The sequence below is a fragment of the Melospiza melodia genome, chromosome 11 (genome assembly GCF_035770615.1).
Source record: "Melospiza melodia melodia isolate bMelMel2 chromosome 11, bMelMel2.pri, whole genome shotgun sequence".
Classification (NCBI taxonomy): Eukaryota; Metazoa; Chordata; class Aves; order Passeriformes; family Passerellidae; genus Melospiza; species Melospiza melodia.
The window spans coordinates 22,993,126-23,017,822 of NC_086204.1; the positions used below are offsets into that span (position 1 = coordinate 22,993,126).

Consider the following 24,697-nt stretch of genomic DNA (forward strand, 5'->3'; position numbering starts at 1 on the left):
CAGCTCTTTGGTCTCACACCATACAATAAATAATATTAAACTGTTGTTATTGGATCCCTTTGGTCCAGCATTAACTCCGTCCTTTTGTTTTTTTGACTCAGTTTAATAGCAAAGGACAATTTAGACAGACGAGATTTCTGCTGGCTATATTTAAACAGAATTTAGGGCCACTTTATTAAAACATTAGTTTAGAGTTTTCAACTCACTATCACTTTGCTTCATATTAGGTAGAAGGCGGCTGGAGTGAGGGACAGGGAATGAAAAGACATCCCACTGGAGGCTGTGTGGTGGTGTTTGCAGGGGTCCAAGGATGAGGAAAGAGATGAGAATCTTGACTCCATGTTTCAGAAGGCTGATTTATTATTTTATGATATATATTATATTAAAAGAAAATGATATCTTAAAACTTACTAAAAGAATAGAAGAAAGGATTTCATCAGAAGGCTAGCAAGGAGTAGAAAAGAATTATAATAAAATCTTGTGACTGCTCACAGCCTCGACACAGGTAGCTGTCATTGGTCATCAAGTAAAAACAATTTCCCATGCTGGGTAAACAATTCTCCGAATCACATTCAAGAGCAGCAAAACATGGAGAAAAGATCCTAATGAAAGGATTTTTCATACCATATGTCAGTGACAAGGCTGGCTCCCAGAAATCACACACTTCCCTTGGTGCCACGGGCAAGAGCCTCCACCTCCCTCATGAAGCGCAGGCACAGCTCCTCCTGCCACGGCAGGGCCACGCACTGCACGGCCACGGGCATCCCCACGGCTCCTTCCACAGCCTGCAAAAGGCCAGGGAATGCTGAGCCAGGGCACCAGGGCAGGCACGGGACACGGCAGGGAGGGAGGGCACAGGAAGGCCAGCGAGGGCACAGCTGCCAGGCTGGCAAACAGCAGCGTGCTGCAACAGCGGGCGCCAACCGCGCTGCTGTCGGGACCCAGTGCATCCCTCTGGGTGTCCAGAGTTGCTGGGACCCCTGCCAGGGGGCTCAGAGACCCTGGCACACAGCCCAGAACACCTCTGGGTTTGATTACGACCCGTGGAGCAAATTGCCAGCTTTGTATGAGGACCTGAAAGTCACAGAAGTTTAAGTAGTGTAATAATAAAATATTCACTGGGTGAAAGGGTGGATGTTGGGGTTTTTTGGAATGGGGGTTTGAGGACAAGATGGAGGGACTTGGGCAGGTCCAGACTTTCTTCTTCTTCTTCTCTACCTCCATCTTCTGCCATGATGCTGGCACTTTGGGATTGGTTTAGAATAGAAGTTCACTGTCTAACACAGGTGATAGGTATTGGAAAGTAATTGTAAATATGATATACGTAGTTTGTAGTATAAAAAGACAACACTGCCCCAGGGGCGGTCAGAGTGTTGCTGGCTGTCCTGCTGAGCAGACCTCAGCTGGGCAGGAGAAAAATTGTATAGATAAGATATAATAAACAACTTTGAGATGGAAAACTGAAGAACTCCAGCTCATTCTTTGGATGCCTGGGCCAAAACAGAGACTTTTCACAATCTCGGGGCTGCAATTAACAGCAAAACTCCCGAGATGCTGCTAAACAAGCTCCCACTCCCACTAGGAGATGTAGACCAGCCTTGGGACCACGTCCCAGAGGTGTCACTCTGCTGGTTCTAAGACCTGAGCCCTTTTGCTGCTGACCTCTCTCAGCCTCCTGTCCCAGGGGTCCCCGTAGTGCCCTCGGTATTGCTTCAGCTCCTCCTCGTCAGCCCTCGTGACCGCGCTGACCGGCACCACCCCGGCAGGGAAGTCCAGCACGTTGTACAGATGGGTGTAGGAGGTTGCAGCTGGGACACAGAGCATGCAAAATGGCAAAATTTAATGTGCTGGGTCAGCAATGACCTCCAGATGGTAACCTGAGTTGCAGGAATTGCAGAATGGAGTTGCTGGTGCAGAGGAGGCCTGAAAACATGCTGCCGCAAAGGGACTTTTAATGGAGAGGTCTGAGTGACAGAGAGCAGAGTGACCTGTGCATTCACCTGTCACTCTGTGAGGGAACAATTCAGAGTCTGCATCTACCCCTGGGGAAAAAATCCCAGCTACCTTTCCAAGATATTCCTGATGTCCAGTTATGTAACATCACTGTGGGGATTTTGGATCCCAAAAGGTCATTGCTAGAGGGGCGGAGCACCCTGACTTGCAGGAAGCTATAAAAAAAAGGCCTTTTTCTGCAAGTCACATGCAATGAGCCTTCCTGCTGTTTGCAGAGTTTTGGGAAATGTGAGACAGCTGCATCCAAAAGAGCCTGGTCCTGTACCAAAATCTACCACAGCTGTCCTCGCTGCCACTCTCTGCTGCAGGAGCAGCTCTGGGGCTTTCTGCAGTAGAAAAACAGGAAAAAATCACCAATGAACAGCTGGGACAGAGGGACCACTTATTATTGCCCCAGAATTACCCACACACATCTTAAGCTCAGATGAGGTGGGGTGTGAAAAACCCACCCAGAGCCTGTCCTTTGCTTTCTCCCTGAGGGCAGAGCCAGCACCGTGCATAGTTTGGGGAATGTCCATGGGAATGTCCATAGTGTCCTGCTGCAGCTCTGCCCACAAACACACCCTGGGTGTGTGCAGGGACACTTGTGTGCCCTGTGTGTCCTCAGGGACATTACCAAAGAGCTTCCCAGCGTAGCCATGGTTGAAGGCTGGCCCCAGCATGGGACAAAGGATCACATCCAGCCTCAGCTGCCCCCATTTGGTGATGAACTCCCTGCGGTAAGCCTGGAGGGAAAGGCACAGAAGATGTCAGGGGTGTCTGTTGGACAGCAGTGGCAGATCAGTGCTGACACAGGAAAAGGAGGGAGAAAGTCTTCCTGGATACAGCAAAAAAAAAAAAAAAAAAAAAATTAAGATAGAATCTGAACTGTACTTTGAAAGGGTCAAGGGAGTTTGTTCTTCCATTTTTAGGTTTCCTGTCAGTATACCATATGCTGCCCAGACCTAGACATGAATGCTAGGTGTGTGTTTCAGAACTGATTTTTTTGAGTATTAACCCAATCTTTTCCATGAACAGCTTTGTTTTAGAATTATATTGAATGGAGATCAATGGCAGTTTGTTTGGACGACTAAAAAGTCACATTTTCTAAAAGCTTTGGTTATTCTGGTGTCAGTATTAAAAAACATGAAGCCAAAATACTTCCACAAAACCTTAATTCATTCTACATGAGGATACAGGTAAGGAAAGAAAGGAGCAAGAGACATTTGGGCAAGCCCCAGGACATCTCCCACAACACAGTTTCAGGATTGTACTGCAGCTCCAGGAGAGATCCAGATTTGAGGTCTGGTTTAGCACAGCTTTGCTGAACATCAGGCAATGAATGAATCCATCCCCAAAGAGATGTCCCAGTTTGTCGTAGCAAACAGCCACAGATGGAACCACAGTTGTTTCTGCAGCCATTCTCTGACTACAGGGACACATCTGTGCCATGGCCCAGCCCCTGTCCTGCACAACCCATTCACAGCAAGTTTTCTGTACTAGAGTCTTGCAGCTCTCTCACAAAAGGCCTGGCCTTGGGGCTATTTTTCAGTCTGACCTCAATCTCCACCTGCAGTCTGAGATCCTTCCTGCTGAAAGTTCAACAAATGATGAGCATTTCCAGGAAATACAGTCACTGCAGCTAACCTGATTTTTTTTTTTTTTTCCTGAGAGAAAAGCTGGTCACTAGCCAAAAGTTTTGATTCGGCTCTCGTTTGCAGTAGATGAAAACATGTGAATATGGTTTCACTGAACTGTAACAATTCAAAATATCTCTGAAACCATCAAATCTTCTAAAGTGTGTTCTTTTTGGCTTTTTTTGTTTGTTTGTTTGTTTTTGTGGTGGCTCTTTTTTGTGTGTGTTTTGTTGGTTTGTCTGTCTTGGGTTTTTTATGTTTATTTGTTGGGTTTGGTTTTCTGTGGGGTATTTTTTCAGGAATGGGAGAGGAATCTGTTTTCACCTTAAAAAAAAACACCAAGCAATCCCCATTTCATTTCATTTCAAACACTCCCACCAGTGACCAGGCAGCTTTTTAGGAGTTTTTCCTGTGCCCTATAATTTGTCAGCCCACAGTGCACATGCATGGAGTGAGTGGCACTGATGGAGGCTGGTGGTGCGGGCTGGGGGGATGCTGCTCCTCAGGGAGGGTTGTGAGGGTGTCCCAGGGAACACAGATCCTGCCTTGTGGGAGGACACCAAAACAGCCTCCTCAGCGTTGCAAAACACCAGCTGAAAGAGGATACTCTCTATAAATAGAGGCAGCGGAAAATACCAGAGAGGAGAGGTGCTATTTAAACCCAAGGACAAAAATAAAATAAGCATAGACTGGAAGGGAGTAAAGAGCAAAGGAAACACGGTGGTTTCCAACCATCAGAGCAGAGACAAGAGGAGTCAGTAAATAAAACCAAATTGAAGCATAAAACTCAGCTGGTTTAAAAGAGGAACCTGGTCAGCTTGTGGTAGCGCTGGATGCAGTTGTCCAGGAAAAAACTTCCTGTCTGAGGTTCCTGATCTCAAATGACTTCATAAGGAAGCTACCTAAGTCACAGGGTTCATGTACAAAATTTTGGACTCCTAATGTCTCTGCTTGATAGTTCAAGCATGGCCTTAGATCAGAACAGTGACATCTAATACCTGAAATGAAGAATTCACAACAAGAGACAGAAAAGACAAAGTGAAGCCTCATCTTTAGTGGCTGTTCCTATGCTGGTTTTGCTTAGACAGTGCAGGGCAAAGTGTGGTGAATAATTTCCAACCCCAAATCCATCACAGAGTGCAAAGCAAATGCTTAGAAACTTTGGAGACCTCTCACTACAGTAAGAAAAATAAAGTCACATTACCGCCACTGCTCTATGCTGATCCCAGAGGTTTTTGGCAGACCTGGAAAGGTGACAGAATTAATGAGCTTTGTGGCAACAGAAAGCAGCTAAGAAAATGCACAGAGAGCCCATTTTTAAGGCAACTGCACAATCCTTCTGGGAACGTGCCATGGTACCACCCAGCTGATTCCCTGGTGCACACATGCTTACAGCTACATCAAAAGAGCTTTTGTTAAAGCATGCCAGAAGACCTGGATAAAAATCAGTGTTCTAAATTCATTTGCTACCAGTTTGGTGTGTCTGTGCCCCTCTTGGAGGTGCAGGTGCCTCACACCACACTGCACCTGCAGGCAGAGACCTCTGCACTAACACGTGATGCTCTGGGCACCAGCCAGACAGGGAAAACAGCCCTTATCTCCCTGTGCTGGTCTCCAGGGATCACTATGAGGATCACCTGTCACTCTGAGCATCCTCAAGCCCTTAAACACCCCCTGGCTGAGAATCCCTGGATTAGCCAGTGCTGAGCCCAGGTGGTGCAGAGGCAGCACACCCCACCTGGCTCAGTCTGTGCCACCCAGCCCCATGGCAGGGCTTTGCACAGCTGGCATCTGCCTGCACGGGCAGTGGGCACAGGCAGGCACATCCCTTTTGTCCAGGGCTACCCCAGGGTCCTTACCCCACTCCACAGAGAGCGCCGAGATCCCGAGCGATGCGTGGGTACTTTTGGAGGGAAGAGAAAAACCTGGGATTAGTCAACAGCAATGCAGCTGGAATAGCTGGGACTGCTACCCTGGGACTGCATTTTGGGCATCTGTCTTCTCCTGGCTCTGAAGGACAGGCCAGTTCCAGTGAAGTGGGTTTATTCCCACAATATTTTACATATTTAATCATGACAACTCTTACAAATAAGGCTCTAGACCACACTACTAGTCCTGGAAATCATCTTCTGGATCTGGAAATGCTGTTTAGATCCTTGCTAGTGATATCCTTTCTCCTGGAGCTCATTGCTGGAAGGGCTGTATGCTCACAGCCCATCATATTTCAACCTCCCCACGCAAAACTCCCACAAAAGGCTGTCAGACTCACTTGATAAGTTCATCTTGGGTTTAAAAATGAAATGTATTTCATTATGAAGCCCATCAGGCAAGCATTCCTGGGTGGTACAATTTACCTCCCTGCACGAGGGAAGCCTCCCCACCTTGCAGATCTCCTGTAACACAGGTGAGGCACACCCACACACTTACTATGGGTTTCAGAATGATAGCCAAGATCCTTTTCAGCAGAGCAGGAAGCCTGTAAGTGTTGTACTGGGATTTCAGGTTGGGATCCACCATGTCTCCTTTGCTGCAGGAGCAGAGAGTGAAAAAGTCAGCACAAGTCACCTGTGGACAGAGGAATAGGAACAGCAGTGCTGCTCCCAAGGCAGGGTTTGTCTTGGAGGGGAGCTGCTAGAAGAAAGAAATCTGCCCATTTCAACAGAAAACACTGAGCAATAAATGCTGAGGTATAAATGTTCATGACAAAAGTGACAGATAAATCAGTACTTTACTTTTTCTTTTTTATGCCCCCTGTGCCATCAGGGCCATAAAAGTTCTGGGGGGCTTTGCAGTGGTGGGGCCATGCACAGCCCTGGGCATGCTGAGGTGACAGAGTGGCAGAGTGGGCACAGAATGTCAGCTGTATGTGTGAACAGCCTGCTGCTCGTGCCAGAGCCACCCTGAACTGCAGAAACTGCTCCTCTGCTGCTCATTGCTCAGTGTGCACACACAATAGCTCTGGATGCACCCACTGGCCTCACAGTTGCAGGTTTCACTGCAGCCCACACAGCAATGGGTTTTACTCACAAGCAGTCCACCAGGTGGGCGGCTCCATCTGAGAAAATCCCTCTGGTGAACAGCTCATCCACCATGTAGTCAATCTTTGGCGGGGCAAAGGGGATGAGCTGCAAGGAAAGCATCCCTGTCCAAGAGGCAGCAAGGGTGAATGACTCAGAGAGCCCTCTGTGATCCCTCCTGCCTCACCAGTGCTCACCAGAGCTCAGTGGGGAGTGGTGGAAGACTTACACCTAGGCAGGGAGGCTGCTCTAGGACAGCAAGTTCTCATCTTCATCTGCCTGCTGTCCTTTCCCATTAGCCCCAGGCAAGGCATTAATACATATTGGACCTGGCACAGGCTCCACTCCTCCACATTCTTACAGAAGAATTCTTAGACACTTCAAACCACCAATCCTAAATTTTTTAAAAATTATTTTGCATCATTGGAGCAGCTACCATAGAGAAATTTCCACTGGTGGAACTACAGAAAAATGTAGGCTACAATAAGTCCCTGGAGGGTCAACTGCTCCAACTTCCTTCCCACTTACCCACCAGGAAATCTACAGGCTGTGTTTAACAGCTGAGGGATCACTGAAACTGTTTTGAGTTTGACATTTATGGGAACACCAAGCACGATAGAAACAACACTGCTTGGTGTGACGTGGAGATATCTAAACATAATTATTATGTCTGCTAGGCCAGAAATATAAACAAGATCACCCCAGTTTAGAAAACGAGCTGCTGCATTTGCCTTTCTCTTTCACAAGGAGCCAAAGGGGAGATGGAAAGTGATTTATCCAGACTTTGTTAGGAGCAGGGTAGCAGCTCCAGGCACGGACACCCACCGTGTGGCCTGCATCCTGGAGGAGCCTCCTGGTGAGCTGCACAGCCCGAATCATGCTGGGTGAGGGCTGGAAGTACCCATCCCCTTCGTAGAACCCGACTCGAAGAGGCTCCGAGCTGCTGTAAACCTGCGAGAAGGGGAGACACAACTGCATCCAGGAGAGGAGCCAGGCTGGGCTGCCCCCAGGGCTCAGGGCCCAGGACACCCCTCTGGCTGTCCTGAGCAGCCCAGACCCCTGCCAGGGGGCTCAGGGACCCTGGCACAGAGCCCAAATGCCCCTGTGGGTTTGATTATGACCCGTGGAGCAAGTTACCAACCTTAGATGAAGATCTGCAAACCATGGCAAATTAAGTGGAATGATAGTAAATTTATCACAAGGTGAATAAGTAGATTTTGGGGGTTTTAGAATGGGGGTTCAGGGGTTCAGGGATCTGGGCATGTCCAGCCTTTCTCCTTCTTCTTCTTGGCCTCCATCTTCTGCTGTGATTTTGGCACTTACAGATTGGTTTAGAGTAGAAGTTCAGTGTCTAACATAGGTGATAGGTATTGGAAAGTGATTGTTAACATTGTATACGTAGTTTTTAGTATAAAGACATTACACTGCCCTGGGGGCAGGCAGAGTTCCTGGACTATCTTCCTGAGCGGACCTCGGCAGGATAGGAGAAAGAATTTTATAGATAAGATACAATAAACAACCTTGAGACTGAGAAATGAAGAGCGCTGACTCCTTCTTTGAGCACCGGGCTGGGAAAAGAGACTTTGGAACTTTTCTCGGGATCTCTCTGACCAGCTAAAGATCCTGACATCAGGGAGGCACCAGCTGAGCTCTCCTGGGCTGGGGGGAGGATGGGAGGAACGGGGCTGGTGAAAAGCTGAAAAGCACTGCTGTCCAGAACCAGGTCTGCAGCAGTGTCCTTGGTGTGGTCCTTTCCACAGCACCTCCTTCCTGCCAGCCCTGCTGTGTGGTTGCTTCTGGGGTCACTTGTCCTCTGTCCACAAAGGTGTGTGTTTCCCTGGGTCCTTTGCCATCTTGGAAATCTAGGAATTCCTGGAGATTGTTGCTGGGCAGGTGGAGACATGGGAGCACCTCTGAGCCTTACCTGGTCATTGAAGGGGATGGGGGGCACGGTGGGGTCCAGCTGGAACATCTCCTGGCAGAGCAGAGCCTTCATGCACAGGGCCAGGCTGTCCACGTCGCGTGCCATGGGCCCCAGCACCCCTGTCACTGTGAGCACAAAGGGCCTGTCACCTGCCACTGCTGCCAGGTGAGCTGCTGCTGGCACAGAGCTGCTGGTGGGGCTGGAGCACAGCATGGGGGAGTTTCAGGTGAAAGGGGAGAGTTTCAGGTCAGGGAAAAGAAGTGGGGAGTGAGGGTAATGAGCAAGGAGGTCCAGCAGGAATGATCTGTCAGTCTCAGAGCAGAGGCAGCCTGATGAGCCCGATGACCTCCTGGGCCAGGCTTCTGCAGATGTGAGGAGAGAGAGCTGCAGCCTTCCACCAATGCCTGGGTGGAGCTGAAGCTGTCAGAACCTCCTGGCAGCATCTCCAGTGAGACATCCCAGGCCTTTGGCATGCACATCTCACACCTCTCATGCCACACACTGCACTGCCTGGTTCCGTTCCATCATTGCACTGATTTCATCCTGCTGAGGTTCAGCCAACACCAGCCACCACACAGAGCAGAACCAATGGTGCAAAATGTCTTGGCAGGAGGCTGCTTTAATAATCCCTGCTTTGGCTGGCTGTGAGGCACAGAGCAGGGCAAGCAGGCCTGCTAGCATTTCAGCAGTTGGAGATGTAAGAGGCAAAGGTGTGATGTAGGAATATGCCATCATGTACTTACCTGACTGCATTCCCATGAGAGCACCAACGACTCCCTGTTTGCTGGGAACATAATGGGAGAAGAAATTAGCAGCAGGCTGTAGGGCAGGTCACCATGCTGAGCTGCAAACTTCCCATTGGCCCTCAACCAAATCTAGGAGGGCAAAAGTTCCTGCTAAGACTTAACACTTACTAGGCTATGAAGGCTTAGATGGTCTGGAAGATGCTAAGGATACTATTTATTAATCTCTTTTTCCTGCTGCAACTAAATTCTTATCTATGGGCAAGCCACCTCTGATAGACAGAAAACTCTTACAAGCAGAGCGAGGGTTGGCAAACATCTGAAAAGGAGATCACCCTGTAGCATTTGCTTTCAGCTTCTTGGCCAGAGCTATTAAAAACTGAATAAGTCTTTGTTGTGATAAAGATTGAAGTCATCTCGTGTTATTAACAGAGCGAGTTCAATGCTAACTTAACCCTGGAGGAAACCAGGCACTACCAGTTTGATGCACTGTGGGCGACACCTTGCAGCCTCCACAGTGTGTGGAAGAAGAGGAGAAGAGCTGGGGTGTACCTGATCCTGTTGCCCGTGGGTTTGAGGCCGCAGAGCCCGCAGAAGCTGGAGGGCAAGCGGATGCTGCCAGCCACATCCGAGCCCATGCCCAGGATGGAGCCTCCCCCTGCAATCAGAGCTCCCTCCCCTCCCGAGGAGCCCCCGGGGCTCTTCTGGGGGTTCAGAGGGTTCAGGGTCTGCCCAAAGATGGGGTTGCTGCAGTCGTAGCTGGGGAGAGGAGGATGAGCAGGTGAGTGAGGTAATTCTGCCTCTGCAAATCATAAATGCAGGGCATAGAGCACCGTGCGGGGATGGGTGTGGAATTAAGGTGGAATTGGCACAAAATAGATTTCTTGAGACAGCTGAATTTAAGAAGGAAGAAGTATCAAATACAAGAGAAATAATTTTAGATCAAAGTAAGGAGGCAATTAATGTGTGCAATTAGCTTGGATAGCAAGGGGCATGTGTCACAGTGTTTCCATGAAGGCAAACATGGCATTACTTTATCATGGTCTGTGGGATGTTGGTTTTCACAAAGGGGATTCCCCCCTGGTGTTTTAGGACCTGGACAATGACGCTGTCTTCTTCCTTCACTTGGCCCAGAAATTTCACCATCCCTCCAGAAGAGATGTGGCCCTTGGGGATGGGAAACAAAGCTCTTTTTAGTGCAGGAGAGATGGTGTTTGGAGCTGTGACAAAACCAGACCTAATTCATCATGCCTCTTGTGGCAAAGCTCCCACCTCACTTTTCTCAGAGGCAGAACAGAACCTGACTATCCAAGGGAAAACCAGATCAGAACAGGTCACCAGTTTCTGGAGAAATCAAAATTTTAATTGTAAGAAAAGTAGGTTTGCTGGTCCCACAATATTTGACCCAGAACATCCTTGTCTGAAGGAACTCTTCTCCAGTCCTGATGAGGATGGGACATCCTGGCCTGTTCCCAGACCCACAGCAAAAGGCAGAGGAACTGGGGAGGTACCTTGCAGTTAATGTGGTCCTTGATGCTGATGGGAATGCCATAGAGCAGCCCCTTCTCCTTTTGCTTCTTCAGTTCCCGGAGCTGATCCTCACATCCATGGATGAAGTCTGTCACACAGTTCACCTCCCGATTCACCTCCAAAGCCTCTCCAGAACACAGAACAGCAGCAAGACAGAGGAATGGATGGAAGGAGACATTACATACTGAGTTTTCAAGCTGAATTTTCAACCTTCTCAAAGCTTTGGCAATATTGAGATTTTACCTATAAATTTAATATATTTCTTTCTGAGATGTTTTTCTGCCCTGGATTCTGTCCTGCTTATTTGCCTGTAAGGCAGCCTTCAGACATAGCAGTACCAAAAATTGTAATCCCTAGCATTGCTGGTTCTCTCAGCAAATGAGCTGATTTTTAATTTGAAAATCCCACTGTAGGAGAGCCCTGCAGCATCTCTGCCATGCTGGAGGTATCACCCACCTTGTCCATGTAGGAGTAGAGGACACTTTCTGGGGACAGGGACCCCTCCTTCAGCTTCTCTGCCAGCTCCACCATTGTCAGTGAGAGGATTTGGGAGCTCTGGGTGCCTGGGTTCTGCAAAGGGTGGAGAATTGGGCGCAGAGGGAAGAAAAAGACAGAAAAGGTTGATTAAAGCTGCAAATACCCAATTCTAACATCTGCCCAGCAGTCACCTTGAGTGGAAAGTTCTAGGATATATGGCCTGTAAACGTGCAGACCTCCCACAGAGCACTGTGTGTGCTGGAGTGGGGAATTTGCAGATGGGGAATTTGCTGAGTCTGAGTTCATAAAACTGGAACCAAAACAGGCAGAAAGCTGCACCTTGACTGGAGAGTTGCATGAACCTGTAGGAGTGGTTAGACCTGTCTCTGTTTACTCTCTTACAGGCCTTCACTCCCCTTCTAACTCTAACTCACTGAAGAGCAGTTCAACCAGCTAAAGTTTTACAAAATTTATCATTAACAAGGAGCGGGGGAAACTTGTGGGCTGTTTGCAACCTCCCTTCCAAGAAAAGAATAGCAGGAGGTATTTCTTCTGGGTTTAAGACAATTCCAAATGCTTGACCCCCTAAAATCCAGGTGCTTCTTTACCTGGGCATGGTCAGGAGAAAATTGCTTTTGTTCACAGATGTGCAGATGTTGGAAGGTTGTGGAACTCCCTTGTACTTAGAGGATGATGGGGCAGACAGATCCCTATGGAGGGGCAGAGGAAAGAGGATGGGAGAGGAAAGGCTTGGCAGTAGGGATGGATGAGGAGAATGGGTGTGGAGGTCTGGGGTGGTGACCTGATTGAGAAGGTCCCAAGCTCCAACTTTTCTTTCATCCTCAGCATTTCCTCAATGGGTCTGCATTGAGAAATACCTAATTTACACAGTCTTTTGTGAGAGGGCCTTCTGAGGCAATGGAGGGTGATGGCCCTCACAAAACCTTGGGTTGGTGATGCTGCAGAACATGCCCATGTCCCAGCCACCATTCACAGAGGGATTGATCGGAGCTCCCCCATTTCTTTGGTTACCCAAATTAGCATCCCTTCCCTGCACATACCCCAAATTTACCTCTTGTTTAAACCTGCGAGCTGCCTTCTCCATCCTCTCCAGGGCCAGGTGCCGAGACCTCCGTGCCTCATCCATCTTCTGCCGGACCTGCCTCCTTCCCAGCCATCTCAGGAGCCCCACAGCTGCAGCTGCGCTGCAGAGCAGAGCCGAGAGGGCACGGAGGTCTCCCCAGGATGGATCCAGGACCTGCCACAGTCGCTCTTGGGTCATGATTTGTGTCTCTTCAGGCCAGCTGCAGACACCTGGCTCTCCCACCTACTCCTCAGAGGGCTGATGAACGCAGACTGTGCTCGGCTACTGTGCAGCATCAGAGTTGCTTTAACAAAGTCCAGGAATGGACTTTGCAGAGGATGGACTTTGAAAGGGTCTGGCTGCTGGAGCAGCACTGAGGGTCAGCACAATGAGCAGAGTGTGTGCTCAGCTTACTCAGCCTGGGGGGGTCCCCAAGGCTGTGTCTCCCAGCCAGAGCTGAATGCCAGCACAGCCCAGCTCTGGGCTGGCCCTGCCATACCCACGTGTAGTAATTAATGAACACTTAATTAATGAGCCCAATAGCAAGCAGTGCTCAGCCATCATCCTTGCCCCTCAGGCAGCATCACCTGCAGCCCCGTGAGCCTGGGAAAATGTAGTTCTGCTTGTCCTGGGACCCTCATGTAGGGAGCCAAAGGGTCCCTGTGGAGAGATGGGAGCTCAGGAGATCCAAGAGAATGCAGGTGACACAGTGACTGGAAATGCAGTGTGGGAGGAACTATCCTTCAAGGAATGACTGCTCTGTATCACTTTCAAGAAAAGCCCCTTTGAAAATCATTTTGGCAACCTGAACCAGACAGCAAGCGCTGTTGGGAAATCCCCTCTGACAGATCCAGAGGCTGCTCTCCTGTTTCTAACCCATCCTCCAGCCAGCAGAATGCCAAGGAGCTGGACCTTTAGCCAGACCAGCTGCCCCTTACCCAGCCATGGGTGCATCTTTGCCCAGGGCTCTTCTGTGGCTTAGTGCAAAAAGGAGAGGCTGAAAAAATTAAGCTTCTCTCAGTTCTCTGCTCCAGTCAGCCGGGCAGCACAGCTTGTAAGAGGAGAGCATCCAGAGTAACCCTTGCTCTCTGGAGGAGGGGTCTCATTTGGGAACTGAAGCCAGTGGTCGTGCTGCTGTATCATGTTCCCTGCTTGCCTGTTACAGACATGTCCTGTGGGATCATTCCTGTGGCAGCAGAGAGGAAGCTTGAGGAAGATGTGAGAAACTTGCAGAGAAACTGCTGACAGGAAAACTGAGGAGGATCCTCCCTGTTTGGACAGGGCAGGCAGCAAAATGAGCCAAACAGCTCAGTGGGGATGTCACCAACCTCTCCCCACTGACTGGTCTTCATTGCCCCATCCCAGCCTCCAGTGCTGCCACTCACACCAACCTCTTGCTGCAAGCTGGCCCTTGGGGCAGCCTCAAGTTCCCAAAGCCCCCCAGCAGCTCTGGCCCTGCCTGGTGCACTGTCCCATGGGCATGGCTTGCTGGAGGTCTTCACTCAGGGCATCCAGTGAGGAATAATGACAGGTTCAGGTTCACTGGTGCTCCATGGTTTGGACTCCTGCCCCCTGCCCACCCCCATGCCAGGGGTGGTTAAGCTGACAATGATGTGGTGCTTGGCTCTGGGAGCAGGGGGGCAGGTGGCACTGCCTTTCCTGAGACAAGTCCTCCAGGCCTGAATTTTGAAACAAACTTATAACCTCATCCAGCATTTTCTGTGTGGGAAGAAAGCACCTGTAACCCCACCCAGGCTCTTCTGGGCTTGGCTTTGCATAGCATTCAGTCATGGGATGCCTGGAGCTCCCTCCCTCCTGAGCCTGCTGATAAAGAATGGGGGTCCTTGGGGGCTGCTTGCTCCTTGGCTGTGATAAACACTATCCCAAGCCCTTGAAAACACTCCACACTTTTGCATGCTTTAAACTATGACAATACATTAAAAACCCAAACATTAATCCTGCCAGAGCTTTTTCACAATCTGCTTTTGGCACTCACACATTGGGAAAACACTTTTGCACTGTGGTATTCCTTTTGGAACACCCTTGGAAACCTGCTGGGAACAGCCAGTGCTGCCAACCCCAGCGACAGGGGCTGCCAGTGGCTGGAAAACCCTGCAGGAAAACCTGGCATGGGCCAAAGGGGAGGAGAAGATGCGCAGGGTGTTCTGCTCTCCATCTGACCTTGGCACGCTGCTCAATACAGGTTTCAAACTGAAAGGGGGTGGATTTAGGTAAGATATAAGAAATTCTTTCCTTGGGGGTGGTGAGGCCTTGGCACAGGCTGCCCAGAGAAGCTGTGGATGCCTCATTCCCGGCAGTGCTCAGGACCTGGTTGGGTGGGGCTCTGAGCAAATTGCTCCTAGTGGAAGGTGTCCCTGCCTGTGGAAGGGGACTGGAAGGAGGTATCTCTAAGGGCCCTTCCAACACAAACTGTTCTGCAATTCCATGATTTCTCCTGCATGCTGTGCAGGGTGCCAGCAGCCCTGTGGGAAGTGGGCCAGCTCCATCCCTGCTTGCCAGAGTCTGCATGGAGGCTCAGTTTTCCCTTCTGACTGCTGGTCTGTGCTAGGGAAAACGCCAGATTTCATCCTCAGGGAGCTCAGAGCAGAGGGGAAAATCCCTGTTCCTACAGCAGTCCAAGGAGTAGTCTGAGCATCTCAGACAGAACCAGTGCCTGTGCCCCAGTTTCCCCATTTGTAATAGAAAGGTCACATTCTTGCATTTCCCTGGGGTGATTAAAATCCACCCCAACCCCACACACAAACACACACTTGAAATAACAGACATAACTCAGTTAATAAAAAGTACTATGTTAGGACAACGATTGGAAGAGCTCCACCACATCAGAGCTCGCCTTGATTTCCCCTTGCTCCCAAATCCAGCAGCCAGCCCAGCCACCACTGCATCCATCCTCCCTGAGGGGAACGAGAGTCCTCTGGGTCACACAAAGGATGGCCCACGCTGCTGTTAGCTGGCATCCTGCTCTGCCTGAGCACCTGGGGCTCAGGAGAAGCTGTTCTTCTTCAGGCTGAGGGTCTCCACCTCCTTCATGAAGCGCAGGCACAGCTCCTCCTGCCAGGGCAGGGCCACGCACTGCACGGCCACGGGCATGCCCACGCTGCCACGGAAAGCCTGGGGCACAGAGACAGGGAAAGGCTGGGGATGTCCAGAGGAAGGACAGATGGGGGAGCTGGTGCCCCTGCAGAACCTGGCACTGCTCACCTTTGCCAGGGTCCGGTCCCACCAGTCCTGGTAGTATCCCTTGTAGCCCTTGAGCTGCTCCTCATCCTCGTCCGTCACCAGCGTGACAGGGACAACGCCAGCGGGGAAGTCCAAGGCGTTGTAGAGCATGGTGTAGCTGACTGCCACTGGGGGAGAGGGGGGGTTTGCAGTGCCAGCCTGCACAGGGAGAGCCTTCACCCCTCTGTGTATGCAGGACTGCAGCTAATGGGGTGCTGGGAGCTCAGGGGCTGAGGGATGGAGATCAGCCCTTTGGCTCCCACTGCACTGGGGGCTGCTCCAGGTGCACCCCATGGGCTGTCCCAAGAGCTGAGCTCTTCCTGCTGCTGGCCAGCACCCTGGGCATGTGAGGGAAGCAGGAAGGCTGCCCATGGGCCCTGGCACAGCGCCACAGCAAAGGGCAGTGCCCTACCTGAGAGCTTGGCAGGGTAGCCGATGCCGAGAGCCGGGCCCAGCATGGGACACAGCATCACATCCAGATTCAGCTGCTTCCACTGGGCAATGAACTGGTGGCAATAGTCCTGAGGAGGAAATGTGCTGGTGGTCAGTGGGGTGGGTGTACTGTCCCACAGCTGCTGGCTGAGGCTCTCCTTAGCATCCAGCTGGGCTCTTGGCTCTTCTCTGGCAGCAGCCAACAGGCTACGTCAGGCCTGATCCTGCTAAAATCCAGCAATGCTTTGCTGCCTGGACAATGTTCCTCCCAGCTCACAAAGCACCCTCTTCCTGGTAAACTGGAGGTGGGCAAAGAATGAGTGCACAGGCATGTGGTGACTTGAGACATGAGCTTTTGTTTCTGGAAAACCAGAAGGGAAATAAAGGCATGTCTGATGATGTATGTTTTTATATGCAGGTGTCAGAAATTCAGGTGTGATTTGGCATCATGAACTTGTCTACGTGTTTAAATATGCTGAGAACTTGCACACCCAAGTGAGGTCTGTTGAGGAGTGATGTGTTCCCATCTTATATGACCAAAGACCTGAATCATCTCCTAACATTGGTGAGTGCTGAATCTGCCTCTCCCCAAGGAGAAATCAAACAAAAACTATTTAACCCCAAACTGTAATACTTTACCTCGATTTCCTGATGAAGGCTCCAGACTTCATCCACTGTGCTGTAAAAGGAAACAAACCCAATGAAAGGCATCCTTCCCTGTGCACACTTTCCTTCTGCCTTATGGCATCCCTACCCCTCTTGGCATGATGGATGCATTGACCAGTGCTGAAGCCAACACCATATTTCATTCCCACAGGCTTCATACTTTTCCTAAGCAAAAGGTTATGACCCTGCTCTTATTCCACCCTCAATTTCCAAACAGTTTTCCAAACCCAGCAGGGTTATGGTGTTGACACAAATTGCTCTGTTTGCTCCCACCCTTGCATTTTCTGCCTTGCATTCTCTCAAACACACACAGGTGCAGCAATATCAATAATGTAGCAAACACTGCTGCAAAACAAATCTTCACACATTTGCTCAGGCTCAGATTTACTCACTTTTCTTTCATACTTCTTATGATACTTGAAGCTCGAGGCACCTGAACAGGAGAAAATGAAAAAAAAAATTAATCCCTGCTCTGTCCTGAGACAGCTCAGTCACTAACAGAAGCTGTTTCCTCAGTGTTCAGGCTGGATTCTCCCCAAAGTGGGGAGAAAAGCAACAGAAATAGCATCACTCCAGTTTGGAGTGTGTCTGAGCACAGCCAGATAACAATGCCCAGAGACTTCTCCATGAGAAAGCCTTACTGCAATGGGAGACAAGTTATTCACATACAGCTTAACCCTGTCTACACCAGAAAGAAATGGACCTTACGAAAGGTTTGGAAATCCAGCAGAGGAGAGTTTTCAGCCAGTGTGGTGCCTTTGCCAGCCAGAAGAACAGCCCTGAGCCGCCTCTCTCCATCTCCCCTTTGCTGAAAAGGAGAGGGAGGGTTTAGCTGAGCAGCGGTAGGAAGCAATCACAGCAGATCAGCTTTTCCCAGGCCAACACCTCTGAACAGCATATCCAAGTGACAAAAAGAGGTTTGCTCCATTTTGCTGGGCAACACTTGATTCCCACAGCATTTACAGGATATCAGCTCCCAGCCTCCTTCCAAGGCTGGTAACAATCCCAAAGAGAACCAAGGTACACTTGAATCACTTAATATTAAGCCTCCCCCAGTGCCTACATCCACTAGATGTGCCACCTGTATCCTGAGCCCAGCCAGACCCAGGGAGGATTTTTATAGCCAGGCACCAATCCCACCAAACCGTTCCAGGCCACACTTACAATTTCCTGGCGAAGGAGCTGCCTCCATCTGAGAACATTCCCCTGACACAGTAGTTAAACATCACGTACTCCACATTTGTGAGTTCAAAGGGCACCAGCTGGAGGGACAATGGAGGAGGGTATCAGTGGCACAGGCACTGCTAGGGACAAACTACAGAGGGCTTGAAGCGGGCTGAGGATTTCCTGACAAGCCCACAGGAAAACCTCCATCCTTCCCTTCAAAGGGAAAACAATGTTTTCCCTTTGAGCAACAACTGCTGAGTCAAGAGACATGGGATGGGCTTGTCCCCCTGTCCAAGCAGGGGACATCCACTATCCCCTACCGTGTGTCCAGCCTCCTCCAGGAGCTGCTTGGTCTCACGGACGGCGCGTCTCATGGCCGGGCTGGGCATGGTGAAGAAATCCGTCTCATAGTAGCCTATGCGGAGGGGTTTCGTGCTGGAATACACCTGCAGGGAGAGGGAGATGCTGGCTGGAAGGGTGCCAGGGCAGCCAGCAGCACAGCCATGCCATGGGGTGAGTCTGGAAAGCAGCACTTGGCTCTGCCAGGTGCCCACCCATGTATTTCAGCCTGCAGCTCTCCCCAGAGATCTGTGGCCCCTTGGAGGCTCTGCACCTCTTCATGGAAGGGGAGGGGTGGCACTGTGCTGTCCATGGCTGAACATGGCAGCTCTCCCCAGAGATCTCTGGAGGCTCTGCACCTCTTCATGGAAGGGGAGGGGTGGCACTGTGCTGTCCATGGCTGAACATGGCAGCTCTCCCCAGAGATCTCTGGAGGCTCTGCACCTCTTCATGGAAGGGGAGGGGTGGCACTGTGCTGTCCATGGCTGAACATGGCAGCTCTCCTCAGAGATCTCTGGAGGCTCTGCACCTCTTCATTGAAGGGGAGGGGTGGCACTGTGCTGTCCAGGCTGAACATGTCCTCGCTCAGCAGCGCCCGCAGGCACAGCGCCAGGCTCTCCACATCTTTGGCCAGTGGTCCCACTGCTGCAGCCACTGGAAGAGACCACAAGAGAGCATTCATGGCTGAGGGTCTTCCAAGGGCATGTTCTGCACAACCAGGACCTCTTGGCATTGTTTTGTCTTAATGTAGTGTTGACAATAGTTCCTTTTTAAGAATTGGGCAGGGGACGCCCATGAGTGTCTTCCCACCCACAGGTCCATCATTAATTATGGACTGAGCTGCTATCCATTAATGTGCACCCTGACATCTCCATTTCATTTCTTAAAAGAATAAACAAAAAGATTTGTCAATCACACACTCCCTTTGGCTGCTAATCCCACCCTCACGAAGCAGTGACAGACAAGGCCACACCCTGTGGGTAACAGGTTGTATTGTGGTTTATGCTACACAAACAGCTCCTCTCAGATCATGTAAAAAAAAAATAAATAAATCCCTGAAAGGCAACCTGCTTCTCTCTAAAGGTGATGGAGAAAGTGCCCCAAAACCAGCTGAGGGTCCTTCTCACCCCTGCCCTGCTGCTGGGGGACAGACATCAATGCCTACCTGCCTTCTGCCCAGCGACTCCAGCCATTACTCCTCTTTTGCTGTAAAGAAAAGAGACACACAAAATACAGCAGCTGAGTGTTTTTCATTGAAGGGAAAGGCTTTAACCAGAAGCAAGTATTAATTAAAACTGTGGATGTGAAGGTTGGCTGAAGGAAGGGCCAAGAGAAAGCTCAAGAGACACAGGCTAGGCCTGAGTGGTTGAGGCCTTGTCAGCCAGGAGGAACCATCCCCTCAGCATGCAGATGAAGAGGCTCCCCCACCTCCATTCTGGGGGACTCAGTGCTTCCCTCCATAGAGGCCTCAGATACTGCCCAGGCAGGAGGGATAAATGAGCTCTTCCCAGTTCTTCCCATGTTTCCCTTGCCCACAGGAGCAGGAGCGTCCCAGCACAGTGGTTGGTAGAGTGGGTGTCACCCAGAGACATCACTGCATTTCTCACAGTACCTGAGTCTCTTCCCTGTGGGTTTGATTGCACAGACCCCACAGAAGGCAGCAGGAAAACGCAGGCTCCCTCCTACATCTGTGCCAATGCCCAAGATGGACCCACCACCTCCTACAAGTGCTCCTTCCCCACCAGAGGAGCCTCCGGGGGTTCTGGTGAACATCAAAGGGTTGCGGGTCTGACCAAAGATTAAATTCTTGCAGTCATAGCTGAAGAGAGAGAGAAAGAGAGAGAGACATATTGCAAATGAGGAATTCAGGTATCTGCTGCTGTGGAGCCCAGTCACCACTCAAAGACTTTGAGAAGGCAATCAGGTAATTCACCAGCTGTTACACTGACATGGTTTACTGTGGTTGTAGAGACCATGAGCCTTTTCCTGGTGGTCCCAGGAACTGAATTCACTGACAGCTTATTTCACTGACATTAAATCTATTGCAGAGAGAACCTCTGGCAGCACAAATACAGCAACCCTCCTGGAAAGTCTTCCTGCTAAGGTAGCCAAGTGCCACAGGTCACCCAAAGCTGAGCCCCTGCTTGAGCACAGGCCAAATGCCAACTGCAGAGATATTTGACACTAGACTTCCCCAGAAAGTGGTGCAAAGTCTGATAATCCCTGGGGCAACCTCTTTGTGTGGCTTTTTTGAACTGTGGCCAGCCATTACCACATCACCTTGAGGAAGGCATTTCATAAGGCTTGGGCAATGGTCGCCCACAGCGGAGCTTTGCCAGAGTCACTTGGCAGGACACAGGGACACTGGAAGGGTGGCTGTCCACCAGAGCACACCTGAGCACACCACATGTCTGTGACACCAAGGGTGGACTTGCCAGATAGAGCAAGAAGTTTGGGGACAGAATAATTGAAGGCCACTAGCTTAACTAGCTTCCCCTTCCATGAATATGTGTTTGCATTTTAGAGTTCATAGGGACATCTCTGAGAGGTTAATTTAAAAAAAGATAAAAACAGTTTCTCTCCTCTCCTCTTCTGCTTCTTGATTCCATGTGGAACTACAGATAATATTTTTTTTCTCTAGTGGAACCAGAGATTTTATCCTCAGCATAAATGTGTTTACATTTTAAAGTGAAATTTATAGACACAAAGAATGGAGACCAGGTGTTGTTATATAAAAAAAAGTGGGAAATGAGAATGAGACCAGATAGAAACCCTGCCCTGAGAGGAGGAAGAGAGCACTGCTGCTATGCTGAGGGAATGGAGCACCCACCTACCTGATGAGGGACTGGGGAACATTGGTTTTGACAAATGGAATGGCCCCCTGTCTCTTGAGCACCTGCACCACCACGCTGTCCTCTGCTGCGGGTTTATTGAGGTTTTTTATGAACCCCAATGTGGAGTCATGACCCTGGGAACAGAAGACAATGAGGTTTCCAGTTGGAGGACTGCAATTCTCCTTGCCCCCGTATTTTATCTACACGTTTGAGTGCATTCTGCACCTCCAGCAACTCACCCATCACACACACGTTTCAAGGTGTGCTGATGGCAAACCTGACCACACTCTGTTGGCTTACATGGGAGACAGGGAGCACAGCCCCTCCCCAGTCCAGGCAGCCCATCCCACACCAGCTATGACAAAGTCTAGCCAGGTGCTGAGGTCAAAGCTGCCCCCTGCCCAAACTTCAACCCCCAGGGATTTCGGGATACGTGTGGAGTTGTGCTGGGGGTACCTGGCAGTTGATGGAGTCCTTGATGCTGACGGGCACCCCATAGAGCAGACCCTGCTTGTCCATCAGCTTGGCTCTGCGGAGCTGGGTCTCGCTCTCCTGCAGAAACTCCGTGACGCAGTTGGTTTCTATGGCAATTTGGAGGGCCTTGGGGAGAGCAGGACAAGCCCACAGGTGAGTCACAGCCCACAGTGCTGCACAATGAGCTCTGTTCTGCAAAGGACACCTGCTTTTTCCTCTTCCCCATCTGCACAGCTGGTGTCAGGGAAGCCCTTGCTGCTGCTTTTCAAGCCAAACTCCAAGATGGACACAGTGGGGCCATAGTACCAGTCTGTGTGTGCTAAAGGGAGGCAGTCAGCTCAGGTGAATACCACAGATTGTCCTCTTGTTTGAGCTTCTGGGATGGCATAAATGATAGTTCCTAAGAGGGAACCCAGGAGGTGAACAGAACATTAGGGCAAAAGTAGAGACTGAGCATGAAAACTGACGTTTTGAGGTTTAACAATCCATTTGGAGATGGAGGAGAGACAACGGCAGCACTCTGTCACTTCCCTACAGGTATACCTGCCCTAGGGAAGGTGTGGGCTCTGCAGATGCTGCTTGCTGCTCCTTTTTCCTCCAAACCAAGCTGAGAGCTATGGCAGCCAGATGCCCAGCTCTCTAACCACTCACAGAAAGCCACAGAAGGGCCTACCACTAACCAGTGAGCAGTGACAGCAGCACTTGAGCCAGGTTTGAACTTTGAATTGTGCTCCTCCCAAAAGAAGCCAGCCCCACCGTGGGTGAGGTGCTGCCCTTGCTCCTCACCTTGCCCACGTAGGCATAGAAGACGTGGTCCAGGGGCAGGGAGCCATCTCGGAGCTTCCTGGAGAGCTCTGGCAGGGGCAGAGAGAGGATGGAGGCCACCTTCACAGAAGGGTTCTATGGGAAAGGTGGAACAGGCAATGTCACACTTCTACTGCAGCTGATGAGCTCCTCCTTTCTCCTTGGTGCCCTCTGTAACTCACCCAAAAAATATCTGCCATTTAGTCACTGAAGGTGGTAACTGCCTCAAGACCACATCCTGCCCTACCTGACACCTGTGAGCACGGTGTGAAACCCTCAGGGCCAATATTAGCCCTGGCTTTCTCAGCCCTTCTTCCTGTTCAGACCAGTCACACCAACCACCTACTAACTAAAATAAAGCCATTCACACAGCCTTGTTCAGACAGGTCATGGCCAGGCCTGGGGGAACAGCTTAGTGCAATGCTGAATTACAGTGGGAGCTGGTGTCATGGTTTAACAAAGGGTTCCATCAAGGAATGAAACCAGAACCGGAGCCAGTTCTTCTCCTGGCACTAAAAGATATTTTACACATGGAATTGCAAAAACCAGGGGGGCCCTGGGCTGGTAATTTCTGGGTCAGCAGAGGTTTTTTTCACCCTCACGGAAAATGTACCAAACCTCATGTGTCTGAGCTGGACTCTGAACCTGAGCGACTTTGCCCCAGCCCGAGGCCGGGACCGCGGGGCTGCATCCATCCCTGCCCCACCCCGCAGCTGCACTTTGGCCTCGGCTGATAACACACACATCGCCTGTCGCCTCTTCCTGCTGCCCCCGAGCCTCCCGCCACGGCCACGGGGAGCTTCCCGACAGGGATTTCCCCCTCCTCGCTGCCCGTGACTGCTATCGGGATAACGGGTTATCTCCCGCTCCCCATCGCCGCCGTGCTGAGGGCTGCCCACACACACTGACTTAAAAGCGAAAATAATAACAACACTAAATCCCCGTGGGTCCATACAAGGAGCCCGCAGAGCACCTGCCAGGCGGGCGAGCAGCTGCCCCTCGCAGGGAGCCAGGGAGGGCAGCACGGGGCAGGCGATGGGGCGGGGACCCAGGTGCGGAACCCACGGGGCAGGGGATGGGGAGGGGACCCAGGTGAGGAACCCACGGGGCAGGGTCCCAGGTGAGGAACACACGGGGCAGGGGATGGGGCGGGGACCCAGGTGCGGAACCCACGGGGCAGGGGATGGGGAGGGGACCCAGGTGAGGAACCCACGGGGCAGGGGATGGGGAGGGGACCCAGGTGCGGAACCCACGGGGCAGGGGATGGGGAGGGGACCCAGGTGAGGAACCCACGGGGCAGGGTCCCAGGTGAGGAACACACGGGGCAGGCGATGGGGCGGGGACCCAGGTGCGGAACCCACGGGGCAGGGGATGGGGAGGGGACCCAGGTGAGGAACACACGGGGCAGGGTCCCAGGTGAGGAACACACGGGGCAGGGGATGGGGAGGGGTCCCAGGTGAGGAACCCACGGGGCAGGGGATGGGGAGGGGTCCCAGGTGAGGAACCCCCGGGGCAGGGTCCCAGGTGAGGAACACACGGGGCAGGCGATGGGGAGGGGACCCAGGTGCGGAACCCACGGGGCAGGGGATGGGGAGGGGACCCAGGTGAGGAACACACGGGGCAGGGTCCCAGGTGAGGAACCGGGGCAGGCGATGGGGAAGGGGCCCAGGTGCGGAGCCCCCGGGGGATGGAACAGGGCCCGGCGCTCACCTGCTCCCGAAAGCGCCGCGCCGCCGCCTCCATCCGCACCAGGCTGAGCTCCTGCCGCTCCTGCGCCTCCGCCACCTTCCTCCAGAGCGCCCGGCGCCGCCGCCATCGCAGCAGCAGCAGCAGCAGCGCCGAGCCGCCCAGCAGCGCGGGCAGCGGCACCCGCATGGCTCGGTACCGGCAGCACCGGCAGCACCGGCGGCGGCACCGGGGCAGCGGCAGCCGAGCGGCCGCAGCCCGCTCCGCCCCGCCCGGCCGGCCAAGGGCATCCGCCCGCGGGGAGAGCGAGCCAAAACCCGGGCGGGATCGGGAGCCGGACAGCGATTTAACCGGCTGGCTGCCGGGCGGGCGGCGAGGGGGAGTTCGGCGGCAGGAAAAGCTGCGGGATGACAGCTCGCTCCTCCCTGCGCTGGGTGGTCTCTGCCTGATAAGGTTTATGGGTTTTATTTCCGTGCGCCCAAGGGAGGCTTTGATCTCGCCGTAATTTTTCAGCCCCTCTGGGAACAGTCTTGGCTTGCAGCACCCAAAGGTAGCCGAGTCTCCTGCATTTCCTGGAGCCCAGCGGCGGTGTGGGAAAATAGGAGCGATAAATATGGCAGGCTGTCGCTGGCAGAGCACGGGTGTGCCTCT

General features: G+C 51.7%; 2 protein-coding genes across 4 annotated transcripts; both read right to left on the reverse strand.

Annotated features, from left to right (window-relative positions):
- Positions 1-342: 342 nt before the first annotated feature.
- On the reverse strand, positions 343-12,825 carry LOC134423209 (vitamin D3 hydroxylase-associated protein-like). Of its 3 annotated transcripts, none has more exons than XM_063166037.1 (15): positions 12,393-12,820; positions 11,300-11,413; positions 10,825-10,968; positions 10,347-10,480; positions 9,866-10,072; positions 9,314-9,354; positions 8,571-8,695; positions 7,472-7,597; positions 6,657-6,754; positions 6,057-6,156; positions 5,489-5,532; positions 4,834-4,873; positions 2,630-2,738; positions 1,663-1,808; positions 343-785 (listed from the first exon to the last, which is right to left on the reverse strand). In XM_063166037.1, the coding sequence occupies exons 1-15, from the start codon at positions 12,600-12,602 to the stop codon at positions 657-659; spliced, it is 1,767 nt and encodes a 588-aa protein (XP_063022107.1). In that variant the 5' UTR covers positions 12,603-12,820; the 3' UTR covers positions 343-656. The 3 variants fall into 3 exon arrangements, with proteins under 3 accessions (XP_063022107.1, XP_063022109.1, XP_063022108.1); XM_063166039.1 differs by lacking the exon at positions 12,393-12,820 and adding an exon at positions 11,512-11,744; XM_063166038.1 differs by lacking the exon at positions 9,866-10,072 and having other exon boundaries at positions 12,393-12,825.
- A 2,369-nt stretch (positions 12,826-15,194) lies between these two features.
- On the reverse strand, positions 15,195-24,263 carry LOC134423210 (fatty-acid amide hydrolase 1-like). Its single transcript, XM_063166040.1, has 15 exons — positions 24,071-24,263; positions 22,343-22,456; positions 21,539-21,682; positions 21,083-21,216; positions 19,861-20,067; positions 19,414-19,454; positions 18,778-18,902; positions 18,230-18,355; positions 17,907-18,004; positions 17,451-17,550; positions 17,135-17,175; positions 16,716-16,755; positions 16,057-16,165; positions 15,627-15,772; positions 15,195-15,536 (listed from the first exon to the last, which is right to left on the reverse strand). Exons 1-15 carry the CDS (start codon positions 24,233-24,235, stop codon positions 15,408-15,410), a joined length of 1,719 nt encoding a protein of 572 aa, XP_063022110.1. The 5' UTR covers positions 24,236-24,263; the 3' UTR covers positions 15,195-15,407.
- Positions 24,264-24,697: the final 434 nt, after the last annotated feature.